This window comes from Cupressus sempervirens, chromosome 9 (assembly GCF_028749045.1).
Source record: "Cupressus sempervirens isolate cs-2001-9-10 chromosome 9, ASM2874904v1, whole genome shotgun sequence".
NCBI lineage: Eukaryota > Viridiplantae > Streptophyta > Pinopsida > Cupressales > Cupressaceae > Cupressus > Cupressus sempervirens.
This window is the reverse complement of record NC_143126.1, coordinates 175,583,291-175,598,466: the sequence shown is the minus strand read 5'-3', so window position 1 is coordinate 175,598,466 and position 15,176 is coordinate 175,583,291. Positions and strand designations below refer to the sequence as shown.

The window sequence follows — 15,176 nt, the reverse complement described above, 5'->3', positions numbered from 1 at the left end:
AGCCATCCAACTAATCATCATCGATAACTAAAACCATTGAATAATCATCATACATGCATGAAATATAGAGTACCAAGTAATCTCATCATATAATAACTGAGTGTAAACATCATCTGATAATCTCTAAAATAATAATACTACTCATCAAACATAAATTGGCCTAAAAGAGTTTGGCAATCATAACATAAATGTAGCTCGAAAAATGTAAACTAGGGGCAGGCACTACATATTTATAAATTGAAAGAGATGTTGATTGGTACCAATTGCATTTAATACACTTATCATAGGATCTTTATTTAATAGACCTACTTTACTTTAGTCCACGATTAAAATTGATTTTAGCAAATTAAAGCTATTGAAAATTAATTCTCCCTTGCCTTTATTCAGGTTAGCCAATAAGAATAATGATAAACAGTATTATTGTAAAATTAAAAATCGGTCAAAGTTGTCAAACTATAGCAAAAATTCACTCACTTAAAAAAAAATTCAATGTGATTGGTCATTAATTATTGCGCCTAATAGATGTAATAGTATCCTATCATGGTAGCAACTAATAAACATCTATCATTCCTTCACATTATCATCTCTCAAATTTATATCTAACTTATGCTAAACCTTACTTTAATCTTTCTATTTAACTTGTGTAGATTTATCCCTACTACAAGGAGAAATTAATCTATATATTCCACCATGCATTTCAACTTCTCGTCTATTACTTTTCATGCTTTCTTATGTATTCCGTATCCATAGTTACTATATAAAGTATTATTAGATTTATTAATAATGTTATATTACTTTTAATTAAAATACAAATATTGAGAAATATAAATTAGTTCTTCAATATGAGAACAAATATATCTAATACAATGTAAGCAACATAGCTATATATATTTTTCCACCCTCAATAATTTTAAAATCATTATGAATTGTATATGTATAATTATGTAAACATTCCCTAGCTTCTACCATGTTTTCAAATGACTCTCAACCCTCTATTCTCTATCGTTTTATTTTCTTTCTTTCTTTATTTATTTTTCATATATATATATATATACTATTTCTATTCGTAACATAAATTTGTATGGATAAATAATAGTAAACATGCGCAATAAACAGCAGAATTGGCAGAATAGCAATATTTACGGTTTTACATGTATACGATGTACAGATATATTGTCAAATACGATACAAAAGGGGCCAAACGGCCGCCACCAAATTCGAGGCCTACTGCAGATATTTTTAAGTTTATTATATTCAATTGTTTGCCACACTTGGATCCGAATAAAAACAGGTATCTAGATCGCTTCAATTGATTTCGACTACTTCCCATTTTCCTACACACTACAAATCGTCTCGAAAGGATAACATACCTATTTCTGCAGAGGACTTTAAAAATAATGAACAATAAGAGTAGAAACACTTGAATTTGGTTGCCGATTCAAATTACACAAATAGGGAAATCTCCCTAATTAACCATAATATAGCTATTTATGGGAGCCGAATGCATTTGCCTATTCAATCCTTACATTAGCAGTTAGTAATACAACCAAAGTTAGAAAGAGGCTCTCTACAATCAATTTCCTCTACAGAGAAATTCCTAAATTACTCAATAATTCCAGAGGGAGTAAAGCGGCTGGAGTGATGAGCTCTCCTCCTCCTCCTCCTCGTAATAAATTTCATCCATTCGAGGGGGTGTAAGAAGAAGACCCTCCGCCATATTTTGCAACATGTTGGGCGACTCCTCCCACGAACACACTTGGCCCATTAACGACTGCATTATATCCGTCTGCTCTGTTTCCCCATTTCTCGATTCACGGCAAATTTCTGTCTCATGCATTTCTTCTTCTTCTTCAGGGGGTTCTGAAGAACATTGTGGAGTGTGTGGAGAAAGCAAAAGCGTCGTCTTTGCATCGAATGAGTGCCCAGCTTTTGAAGCAGCGGACTGGATGTCGCGGGGCTGAGATCGAGCGGGGCGAGGCAGAGTGTGTGCAAATTGAGGGAAATTGAGCGCAGCCGATTCGCCCTTCAAGCAGAGAGCCGCTGCATCGTAAGCCCTAGCGGCTTTGTGAGGGCTGTCATATGACCCAAGCCATATTCTGCTCTTCTTCTTCGGCTCTCTAATTTCAGACACCCATTTTCCCCAATTGCGACGGCGCACGCCTCTGTACTTAACCTCCTTTCTCTCTTCTCTTTCACCCGAAGCCAGCATTCCTTTATCGCTTTCACTTGCTGAAGACATAGCAGTTGCTAATAAAATAACAGTCTCTGCTTATGAATTTCATTCCCATAAATATTTGTGGATGAGGAACAATTGGAGCTCGAGCGACAGTGAAGTTTTCGTGTAGCTGACACCTGGCTGTGAGACAATTAATTAGTCATAGTGCGTGAATAGGGTAGACAGATTCATTGGTACCTATCGATATCTTCCCAAATAGGTTTCAACTATCAATGGGTTCTCGCGGTCTATAATAGCTTCAAAAAATTAAAAGAAGAAGATCAATTATATATCCTTTTCTTTATTCAAATTATGTTGATACAATAAGTGTAACAACAAACTTTGGCTAACCTTTGTAGAACAACTTTCTTTGTTTTTTTCTTTGTCTTTTTTGCATTTTTGTCTATGTTGATACATAAGTGTAACAACAAACTTTGGCTAACCTTTGTAGAACAACTTTCTTCGTTTTTTTCCTTGTCTTTTCTGCATTTTTGTCCAACTTAACCAGTCCTTTATGAACATGTTTCTTTTATTTTTTATTTATAGAGATTCTACAATGGCAGAATGGGTGGAGTGGAAAGGTGTGAGTGTGTTAATGTTAACATTTACTTTCTAGTTAATGTCGATAGGCATTCTACAATGGCAGAATGGGTGGAGTGGAAAGGTGCGAGTGTGTTAATGTTAATAGTTAGTTTCTAGGTTAAATTTGACAACCATCTACATGTCAAGATCTTAATATTTATTATAAATACAATATATCATTTTTTAAAGTTTAATAAATGATCCATAAAATATTTGAAAAATATATAAATTAAGAGATATAAATAATCATTTAAAAAAAAAAAAAAAAAACTTAAATGCGTTAAAAAAAAGTGGTAAAATATTAAAAAATTAAGAAAGTGAATTTTTTTTTTTTTTTTAAAATGTAATAAATTAAATTTTAATCATGCTTATAATTATCTATGAACATTTCTTTAAATAAATTTATTTAAGATATCTATGCTAATTTATAATTTATAAAATTACAATAATCTAAAATTAATATTTATAACAGTTTAATAAAAAACAATCTTTCTCAAAATAATATCTACATTTATAGATAACTAAACACATCTGGGACGGTGAGAGAATCTGATTTCTGTAAATATATCAGCAAAATATCTCATGACATAGCCCTAGTATTACTATTGAAATAACAAAATAATATATCAGGAATTTGACTTATGTACTTGAATATGTCACTTTGGCCTCACAATCAAACCGCTCGAGTCTCGACAAAACTTTACGGCTTTGCTTTTGCTTTTATTAGAAATAAATTTTATTCAAGATTTTATCTTCGCACCAGTTCCTTACACGTGTCTTACGTGGGGCTGCATGTTTCCTCCCCAAGCTAAATTAAAAACGAAAATATCTCTTGAGATAATTATATCTTTCTCTTTCACAATAATATATTATATAAGCTAGCTCAATTATTAAACCGGACGTGGCCGTAGAAAGATCAAACAGACATTATTTGAAAAAAGAAAGTGTAAATAAATGAAGAATATTACGGACCGAGATAGGATGTTTAAATATTGTCTAGATATGATTACTCACTATTAATAGCTTTTTGAATTATTGAACTGCATAGAAAGTTAGAAACCATGACATAAAATTTCTTTTTGGGGCGCGACAATTTAATGTTTTGGTAAGAGAACCCTAACTCAAACCTAAATCATGATTAGTTAGCCACAGTTTATAGTGTAATCACCTAGATCCCGTTTGGTTGGGGAAGATGATTTTTTGACATAACCAAGTTATCTTATAACTAGGTTTTCGAAAACCTGTTTTTGTGGTTTGGAAAGCCAATGATCCGTTTGGTTGACACGGAAGATGAATATACTGTGGATCCCACAATATTATTAAAAAAACTGTCATAAATTTCAAAACCTGGTTTTAATTTCGAATTCCACCTTGTTGTTGGAAGAAACTTCTTCCAATTTTTGACCAAAATTGAAAGATGAAATTGAAAACCAGGTTATAATTTTAACCAACCAAACACCAAAGTTTTTTTGCAAAACCTGGTTTTGCCTCTGATAACCCGGTTTTGGTCGTCATCTTCCAGCAACCAAACGGAACCCTAGAGCTTTGCAATTTCAACAATTATTAGCCCCCCATTACATTTGGAACGGTGTATGTAACAATTTTATGTTTAAATATATTGATGGTGATTAATGGATTAGTTTTGACTTTTATGCCGTTGTACGCTTGGACATTAAATACTATGTTTTGTCCCAAGAGACAATTATGGGTTTACAATCTTTATATAGTGGTTTTACCAAAAATAGTTTCAGATTACAAAATGAATAGAGACATTTCTTTTTTTCTCTATAGATTTTTGTGGACCCAAGATCTAATTCGGTTTGGAACGACAATATTTTTTTATTTTACCATCTTTAGTAATGTTCTATCTAATTTTAGAAATGGAAATATTATATTTTGTTATGGTATCGGAGAGTATATTTAATTTCCTCACATCAGATTTTCAATCAATAGAGACCTTTTTTAAGATCTACGTGGACCCCAGATTTAATTTATATTTAAAGGACATTGTTTATGATTTGATAGCTTTAATAACATTTTGTCCAATTTTAGATATTGGAAGACTTTTTAATGTTTTTAGTGGTGTGTAATAGAGAAGCACTTGTAGGTCGACTTTGATGAGGTTTGTTTTATTTATTTTTAAAATCCTCATTTATTTTTTCAGTTTAGAGTGGCAATTTTCGAATTTATTTGAATTAGTTTTATTTCGATAGAATTTTGTGATTGCTTCTTTCATCTTTCTTTTTTTTCTAAGAGAACTTAATTATTTCAAATTGCATGTTAAGATTTATTTTAAATTAACATGTCATTATTCATTTGCAAAATATCTAATATTCATTCAAGAGAATCATGTATTGATATGATATTCTTATATAAAAGTCTTTCTTTTTCATACACTATATTATGTCATAATAGATTAGGGTTGATAGCCTCTTTGGAATGTTTAGATGTATATATATGTAATAAGAAAATGTTATTATTGAATTAATATTTCTACAGAGACATATTTTGTAGTGGTAAAAAGCGCACATCATGCACTTTTCCTTTTTATTTTGGGCTAATCCATTTTTGTGTAGTCGTTGTGCAATAACTGAATATAAATTATGTATTTTGCACTATTGGGACGTGTAATGTCCTTGCTACTAGAGATAGTTTGTGTTAAATAGAACTTGCAAAATAATTGTTAGACTCATAATAATAAGAAAATCTAAGTACAATATTCCACGCTCTATTCTTACCCAACCTTAAGGACATCTCTAGATTGGGCCTCATAAACCTTCATTACTCTACTGTCCTCTCTAGAGTGCAACCCTTAAGATTCTTCTTAGATGATACATCCTCTATCCAAGGCCAATCACATATGCATATGTTTTTGAATTAAAAAATGACCAAAACAAGGGTTTTAGCCCATAAAATAGACAAACTGGTGAACCATCAGCAGATTACCACCAACCAAAATTACCCCCTACCACTTTTAACACAAAAACATTGTTCAGAAGCACAACGATAAAAGTATCAATAGGCATAACACAACTACTACCTGTACTAGAAGTACTAAAACTAAGAAAGCATAAAAATAAAGGCACTACCTCCTTAAACCCAACAAATTTCAACAACCAACAGGAAAAAAAAAAAAACACATAGAGAGTGGGGAGGAAAGGGCCCTAAGGCTTCTTGGCATCCTTCCCCCCAGAAGGATTTTAGCCCAATCTTCCACAAGGAAGTTGAAGAACATCCTGGAGTCCTCCTTGGTCAGATCACCCTCTTGGTCCTTTAGTAGATGTAGCATGGTAGCAACAACATGTGTCACCTTGATAGTAAATTTAGTCAAGAGAAGCATTCTTTCCTCCAGGGCATAGATTCTCTCCCACAACTCATTGCCAGTCATCTTTCGAATCTCCTTTGTGACTTCCTACTTACTATACTAGTAGTCATCCACCTGCTCCTTAGAGACATCCTACATAAATGGGGAGTTAGGTATAACAATATCTTTGGAAGAACCCCTTACAAGAGAGGATATTGTAATAGGGGAGGGCACTCTATCCATAATATTAGAGAACTGGTCTCAAGTTAGGTCCACACATCCCAACCCAATAGTGGCTGAAACACATGACATCTCTTTCCTCCCTTTAATCACATCTCTCAAACTAGATCTTGAAGAATTAGAAACCTCCACTTCCTCCTCCTCCATATTCCCCCCACCAAAATTCAAAGCCTTCTATTTAATCATTTGTTTAGGGTGGCCCACCTCCTTTGAATCTAAATCCTCCTCCTATGAGGCCCTAGATCTCACCTTCCTTTTAGCATTCGATTTCGCAATTCTCCCTGACCTCCTCCTACCACCTCTCCCCTCCTCCTCTGATTCCTTTGGTTCTTTTTCTTTACCTTTTTTACTTGGGGGTGAGGGCTTTGACTTAATAGGGGACCCACTAGGGGATGATTGTGGGGTCTGGGCTCTAAGGCCTATGATCCTAATGGGGATTTGTTGGGGATGGGGGTTGGGGGGAGCAGGGATATCAATCTCAACAATCCTAGGGGGGACCAAAGCAAGGTGGAATTGATAGAGATGAAACATCAACCCTTGGTGCAAAATGGTATAATTAACCCCCTTCCTCATTTTTTCCTTAACATCTGCAACCATATCAACTAAATCATGTGAAAGAAAAAAGAAAATGGAAATAAAATCATAATGGTGAAAGTGGTTTAGTAAAGGGAAATGATAATAATAGCAAACACCATACCTCCCTTCTAGAGTTAAGTACTTCATCAACATCAGACAAACTTCATTCCATGGCTCCAAGAGCTTCTCCCACATAAATCCACCTTTGTGGTGAATAGGGTCCTCACCCTCTAGGAAGAAGTGATTCAAACTCGCTTGATTAGCCACCCTTGTCACTTTTTACCATTTCCTTCCTCTCATAGCAAGTCCCATCACCAGGGAGATAACTTCCTTCGAGATATAAAATGAGATACCATTTGAAAATCTTTGATCCTCCCAAGAATTGACAAACTATAGGGAACAATTCTCATCGTACCCATTTAGGGCCTCCATGAATGGGATAAAGCCACCCTCCTTTGGCATGTACCAAACTAGTGGCTTCCTAGCACTCTCCTCTATCATAGAAGGCTCAATTTGCAAAAGATCCCGGCCCCCCCCCCCACCCCCATCTCTACAATTTTCTCTAAAACTCTCACCTTCTCTAAGACCTAGAGGTAATTACTTAGAATGCAGTCACACTTAGGTCCAAAGTAGTGGACCTTAAGCATACATAAAGACCTTTATTGTTAATAATAGCTATGTCCCATCTAGTCATAAATGCCATGATTCGAATGACTCTATCCCCACTCCAATATTTTCCATCATTCTAATACACTCTAGCCATTTAAAATTTGAACTTTTACTCATCACGACGTACGAGGACACACACAAAAAATTTATTAAAAATTTTCTCATCTCAAACTTTGATATTCTTTCCTTTTCGGACCATGCAAATTTATTATTACAAGTACCTTTTCCACTACTCCTTGTCATCCATCTATAATGACTCTATCCCATTTGCCTACTCAGCAACACGTCACTATAATTTAAAAGGATCCTCCAGCTAGACTTCATCATGCTTAATTTATTTATTCACTAAATATCTTATCAAGTTTGGTAAGGAATTAAATTCCCTCCAACATCATAGGTCCTTCACATTTAGACCTAAAGTCGACATTCCATCAGCCACCCCATTTCCCTCCTAAAAAATATGATATAATTTAAATCTTCTTAAAATAATTAATAAGTGTCAGATGTCTTCTATAATTTGTTTAATTGCCCACCCTTCCTTCATGATGCCTTTTACAATCTCAATAGTAATTTTTGAGTCACCTTCAATCTCCACGTTTTCCCATCCAATACTAATCACCATTTTCAGACCCCAAAATAGAGCCATAGCTTTCACAATATTGTTGGACACTTTCCCTAGATGTCCAGTATAGGCCAAAAGCATCTTGCCATCACTATCTCTAACTATACCTCCACCAGTTGATCCCTCCTTTCTAGCCACACCATCAAAGTTGAGCTTAACCTAGTTCTCTCTTGGAGGTTTCCATCATGTCCTTTTCCTTGCCATCAAATTGAAATTATTAGTCTCAATGATTCCCTCTTCCAAACTCTAGCACTTGGAAATCCTAATTTCTAGTTGATTAGGGGGGATCACCGATTTCCTCCACCTACAACACTTCATATTTTTGACCAAAATTTTGAAGATCTTGTCTGCAACAACCTCCTCAATTCTCTCTTTATTCCTAAACACCCTATTATTTCTCTCCTTCTAGATACCCCAGTAGACATGGGGGGGAATTACTTTCCAAATACGGACAAGTAGGGGGTGGGTAAAAGGCCTTGCTAACTCTCAAAAAAAATTCTCAAATCCCCTATTAAACACCTAAATCAAATCCACTTTCTGTAATAGCCTCCCCCAAACATTAGAAGCATAACTAAAATCAAGAAACATACGGGTAATATTCTCCTTTACTTTCTCACACAAATAACATTTGTTGGATAATTGAAATCCCCTTTTCCTAATATTATCAATAGTGAGAACTTTCCCATGAATGGTGGTCCACTAGAAAATATTAATCTTTGGGATTAAATGATTAAACTAGATATTCCCTCGGTAATTAGGCTCTAAGGCCTTATCAAACATTAATTTGTAAGCAAATTTGATAGAGAACTCCCCCGTTGAGGTGGCCTTCCAAATAAAATTATCATTCTGGGCCACTCCACGGATTCTATACCCTTCAAGCAAGCCATTTAGCTCATCAATCAGCTCCCCCCATCAAAGGCATTCTATTCCGATCATCATTTCTCCACTTCCTCCTTGGGCCAATAAAATTGACAACCTTATTCACCCCTTGCCCCTATAGGTGATCCCGAAGTGACCCATACTTCATTCTAGTAAAATGTTTTTTAGCAAGCCACATATCTTCCCAAAAATTTATCTGATTGCCATCACCCACCAACCATCTCACAACTTCTTTCAAAAGACTTTTTTTTCTTAGTATATATTAACCCAAACCTTAGATCCCATAGGATCATTTCTCTAGATGCAACAAGAGAAATTCAAATTCCTCATATACTTGGCTTTCAAAATTTTATACCAATTGGCCTCCTCCATTAGATTCCACCCCACCTTCATGAGGAGTAGATTATTCAAATTAGATATCTTTCTAACTCCCAACCCTCGTCTTCTCTTAGGTTTACAAACCATGTCCCAATTAACCAAGCTTAATCTATTCTTCTCACTTCCTCCCAACCTAAGGAAATTTCGTTGGATGTTCTCCAATTTATCTACCATACTACGAGTGATTTTGAATAGCGATAGGAAATACACAAGAAGGCCTTAGAAAAGATGAAATTAGAAGCTAAAGCTTACCCACACTACTTAGAGTTTTACCTTTCCACTTGATCAACTTCTTTTCCTTTTTTTCTAGAATGGTATTCCAAAAGTTATTACTTACATTGTTCACAATCAAAGGAAGGCCCAAATATGTATTGGGGAGCGAGGGAGTATTACACCCCAAAATGTTTAAGTTTCTCTATTCAATATCTGGAAGAGTGTTGAAGAAGAACACCTTACTTTTATCCAAATTAATTTATTGTCCCTCATTGACCACATACACCTCCGAGACAAATTTCTAGGCCCTAGCTTCACCCATAGAGGATTCCCTACCTACGAAAGTGTTATCCACAAACTATTGTATCACCTCTGGTAGGAGCATGGAAGTAGGCTTAATACCTTTGATCTCCCCCCCTTCCATCTTTCTCAACAAATCCCTTCCCAGTACTTTTGCTACCATAATAAACAAGCAAGGAGAGATAGGGTCAGTCTTAGGCCCCTCTCCCCTCCAAAGTTCCCCTAAGGAAAACCATTCACCATCACTAAATAATTAACAATCTCTATCATTGATTTAACCATCCTTAAAACCCTTTGACTAAAACCAATTTTAACCATAACTTCATACAAGAAGATCTAGTTGATCCTATCTTAATCTTTAGAGATATCAAGTTTCAAATCTGTACCTAGATTACCACTCTTCTCCATAGAGTGAAGCAACTCATAAGTAGTTATGGCCTCATCGAGGATTTGATGCCTTGAAACAAACACATTATGGGTTTTCCCAATAAATTTATGCAACAGTGGTTTTAACCTATTCACCAAAATTTTGGAAAAGATCTTATAAGTGTTGTTGCAAAGGCTAATTGGTCTAGAATTAGAGAGGACCCATAGGCCTTTGACCTTAGGGATTAGGGTAATAAACATTTTGTTGAGTTGCTTGAGAAGTTTCCCAATTCTGAAAAAGTCATGGGCATCCCAGAGAAGATCTAGTTTAACCATTTCCTTGAAGTGTTAGAAGAAAGTCAGGGGGAAACCATCAGGGCTTAGGGATATATAGGCTTTCATAGAGAAGATAGCTCTACAAACTTCCTCCTCAATGACCAACTATGTTAGTTCCTCATTCTCCTCCAGCAAGATCACTATGGGAATGGAATTAATCAACCATCATCTATCCTCTTCCTTGATATCTCTATGCTCTTCTTTATAAGAATTCTTAAAGTAAGCAGTAGCCTAGCTACCTATCTCTTTGATTTTAGTGAGCCTCACATTATTATCATCTTTGACAACATCAACAGTGTTTCTCCTTTTATGGATGGATGTTGACCTATGAAAAAAACATTATTCTTATCCCCCAGATTGAGCCATACAACCCTTTATCTTTGCTTCCAGAAGGTCTCCTCTCTGATCATCGTATCTTTCCAAACCTTCCTAAAGTTATCCTCTTCTAGAATCATATCTTCATAGGCTAAGCCCTCCCCATGGCTTTTTGAAGCTCTTCTAACTTCCTTTCCACCTCCTCCTTAGTCTTAAAGATATCCCCAAAGAATCTTTTCTTCCAAGGTTGAACATTCATTCTAACATTGTCTAGCTTAGCAGAGAGTTTATACATTGTAGTCCCTTCCACATTAATCCCCCACCACTCCTCCACCTGAGCACTAAAGTCATGATGAGATTACCACATTATTTCATATCTAAATGGTCTTGGCCCCCTTGAGACACTTCTTTCCAATTAAAAATGATGGCAGCATGATCTGAGACCATCTTGGGTAATCCCATGAGAGAGGAGGAAGTCAAACCCTCCTAGCTTGCCAGGACCAAAAGTCTACAATTTTGACTTGGATAAGGTCAACTCCCTTCTTATTGTTCGACCAAGTGAACTTCACTCCATGCATCTCCATATCTAATAAATCATTTCTTTTGATGAATTCAACCAAGTCTTTCATACTTTCATTAAAATCCATCGTTCCTCCAACCTTCTCTGAGGGGTAAAGGGGGGAGTTAAAATGTCCCATATAGAAGGTATTTTTATCACGAGAGAGGAAAACTAATAGGTCCTCCTAGAGATATCTTCTTCCTTGTCTTGAGTTTGGGGCATACACATTAATAATGTTCTAGATCATGTCATCTTTCTTATGTTCAGTAATAAGATAGTTTTTACAACAATGTATGAAACTTCCTTTTCTTGCACTTGAGTTCTAGAAAGCGGCCACACCTCTTGATTCTCCCTTCACTTCACTATAACAAAAATTAGCACCTCGCCAAATACAACTAGAAATACATTCAAGGTTAGACTTAGTCATTTTAACTTCTTGGATCAAAAGGATATCAATTTTTATGTTAGACAATTGTTTCTTGAGGGAAAACTATTTTTGAGGGCTATTCAACCCCCTCACATTCCATGATAGAATGATCATTTTCTACCTTTTGTTAAGGACTATAGGGTAGGTTTCTTGCCACTAGACACCTCCCTTTCCATCTGCTTCATTCTATTTCTTTGTTTCTTAGATTTCCCCACATCCATCTTTAGCTCCATCTCTGCCTCAATTTTCTTTGATTAATACTCTAATCTTCCTTCTCTAGGTTTTCCATCTCCCCTCAACATCCTCAATCTTGGCCAATGGTTCCAACCTCTTAGAATTTGGGGGAAGATCTTCACTCAAAAAAAGTACTCTAGCTACCTCCACATCTTTCAAGTCTTTCCCTTTTCATTTCTTTGAAACTTTACTTTTATCCTCCACACCCCCATATACCTCCTTAATCACCATGTTTCTTGAAGGGGTGCTAAGGAGATCATTTATGCCTTGCAGAAAGGGGAAATTCTCCTCTCCATTTAACACCTCTGTCTCGCCTTCCTCTAACGCCCCAGAAGGCCTAGCTAGTTTATAGGACTTCTCAGAAGCTTCTATCATATTTATCTCCACCACTCCTTGGTGGGTAGTAGCCTCCTCTTCTAGCCCCTTCCTAGGTGAAGGAACTATCTTCACCATCTCCTCCAGCTCTCCTTCTCCTTTATCCAAAGATACAACTTCCTCCTCTCCAGGCTCTGAAGGAACAATAACAACTTCCTTCTCCCCGACCAACATCTCCTTCTCAGCCTCCTTATTGTTCTTATTGTAATCAAGAAACAAGTGTCCAAATGATGAGCATTTCAAAATCTCTACATTTTCATAGAGAACGGGTTGCACCTTCTTACCCCACTTTGAGCTTAGAACAATGGACTCAATTAAGGAAGTACTAACCGTAACATTCATATTGAACTATGCAAACACTAGTTTAGAATTTTGTAGGGTAATCATATGTGCCACAAAATAATAGCCTAAGGAGTTACCAATAGATTTTAGGATCCTCTCATCCCAAAAATCAAGGGGAAGGCCTAGGAGCCTAACCTAGACTAGAGCCATCCTACTCAATTCTTTCATTGGGTTTAGTGTAGGGTGCCATTTGGCCACCATGAGACTATGCTTCCCATAGGGCCAAGACCCTACCAATGTCATTGCCATGTCTTTAGTTGCCATTAATTTAAGTAGAAAAGACCACCAACATCACTAAAATAGTCACACTCTAGTTTAACTTCCATATCTAGCTTACCCATTTCCTAACCATCTTAATCAATGGGAAAAAGGCCACAAACTTGCCAATCAAGCAAAGTCTTAGGTTGGCATACACACTTTCAACCAAGCTATTCGGGACAAAAATTTCCACTCCCTTGTCAACATTGATCACCTTAGGTCCTTCAAGTGGGACATGAGTCATCTTCTCTCCAAGGACCACATCCTTCCATCTTTGAGCCACTGTAGGACTCATTTTAACCTCCTGACACTCCACAAAAGCCACCATTGACTCCACTAGAACCCCACAAGTAGGAAAATCATAATCTACACTCCCCTACGTAGCCCTAGATGAGGTAAGAATAGTTAAAATGAAATTCAAAAACCAAAGGACTTTGCCTAGCCCCTAGGTTCCATCCCCACTCATCAAAATTCAAAAACCAAAGAAGCGGGAAATCAGATAAAGTTGTAGAGTGGATTTCAATCTATGCATATATTGACATTATTAGAATATTCTAGCACATGGAGATTATATCAGTCCTAATCATGTTAGCCACATAGAGATCATAATAGTCTCACATACTGACATTGTAGGGCTTCTATCAATCTCCATGGTGTTAGTCTCACAGATTGACACGAAAGCTAGGATTAGTGTCTCTTCCTTAAGGAGCTATACTGAACAATTCATAAAACTTGAAACATCATTTGAATAATAACATTAGTACATCATTCATTTGAAAAATTCACCATATGTTTGTGTGTTATCTTATAACATTGAAATAGAACAAATTTCATACTATACCTACAAGTTATTTAATGCATGGATCTCCCTATCTCATGTGGCATACATTTTGCATGATGTTTCCTCATCACTGGTTTCCAATTTATTTCCATGTGGTCATTTTGATTTTTTTTGCTTGTTTTTATGTCTCCCTTTTCACTAGTTCATCCCTCTCAGTCATTTATATGAGTGGACTTTAGGTGACACGAACACTTGTTAGGATCTTTCTTGCTCACTAATGATTTTGATTATTTTTTTATATAAATTTTTAATTATTTTTTGATATGTAATGGGTTAACGACTAGATTAATTATTATCATGTTATAAACACAAATATATTCAAACCCAAGACATCCCATGTGAGAGGCTCACAAGTTACCATTGTGTTGTAGGTTCTTGCCTATACATATATATTTATTTATTTTAAATATTTGTTTAACCATTTCTATGTCTGTTACTAATGCTTTATATGATATTTATTTAATTGTATATTACATGTTGTGTATTTCATACTATTCTTAATTAATTAATATAGTTTTTTCAATTGTTAACTATATATTTAACATTAGTAATTAGCATTATTCATCCCATCATTCCATCAACAATTGATACAATTAATTAAATACATGACAATATGCACTACATTCTTATCTTAGTTGAGGTTCATTACAAACTAGTTTTGAGGGACCATAACCCAAGTACAAAATAAAAATAAGTTAAAATTTCTAAACATAAATCATGAGAAAAATAATCGCTCACAAAAAAAGGGAAACAATGCCCCAAAGAACCTACAAAACTTTTGTCGGATTATCTTTTTTTGACATGATTTCTTCACTAATACTATAGACCTTATATATTATTTTATTAGTTGGGGTGATACCCTTATCTTTACTCCTTAATCTAGTCCTAGAGCCAAGCATATTTATGGCATCTCTTTTTACTTTTTAACACTCCTCTATCATGTTCAAGAGCTTTCTCATTATTTTTTGCACCTTTTTCCTCAACATGAATCTCATTTTGTCAACTTAATAATGGCAAAGGGGAAGGTTGAAATTCCATTTGATTTTTTTATGGTAAAAATGGAACCAACCATTACAAAGGTAGGTGGAATACCAATATCCCTCCATAAGGGAAACTTGATTTGTACAAAAGGTAAGAACTAATGC

At 35.4% G+C, this 15,176-nt stretch overlaps 1 protein-coding gene across 1 annotated transcript; it reads right to left on the bottom strand.

Annotated features, from left to right (window-relative positions):
- Positions 1 to 1,276: 1,276 nt before the first annotated feature.
- LOC149538051 (ethylene-responsive transcription factor ERF024-like) lies at positions 1,277 to 2,291 on the bottom strand. The gene has a single exon (XM_089802297.1). It carries the CDS (start codon positions 2,237 to 2,239, stop codon positions 1,607 to 1,609), a length of 633 nt encoding a protein of 210 aa, XP_089658423.1. The 5' UTR covers positions 2,240 to 2,291; the 3' UTR covers positions 1,277 to 1,606.
- Positions 2,292 to 15,176: the final 12,885 nt, after the last annotated feature.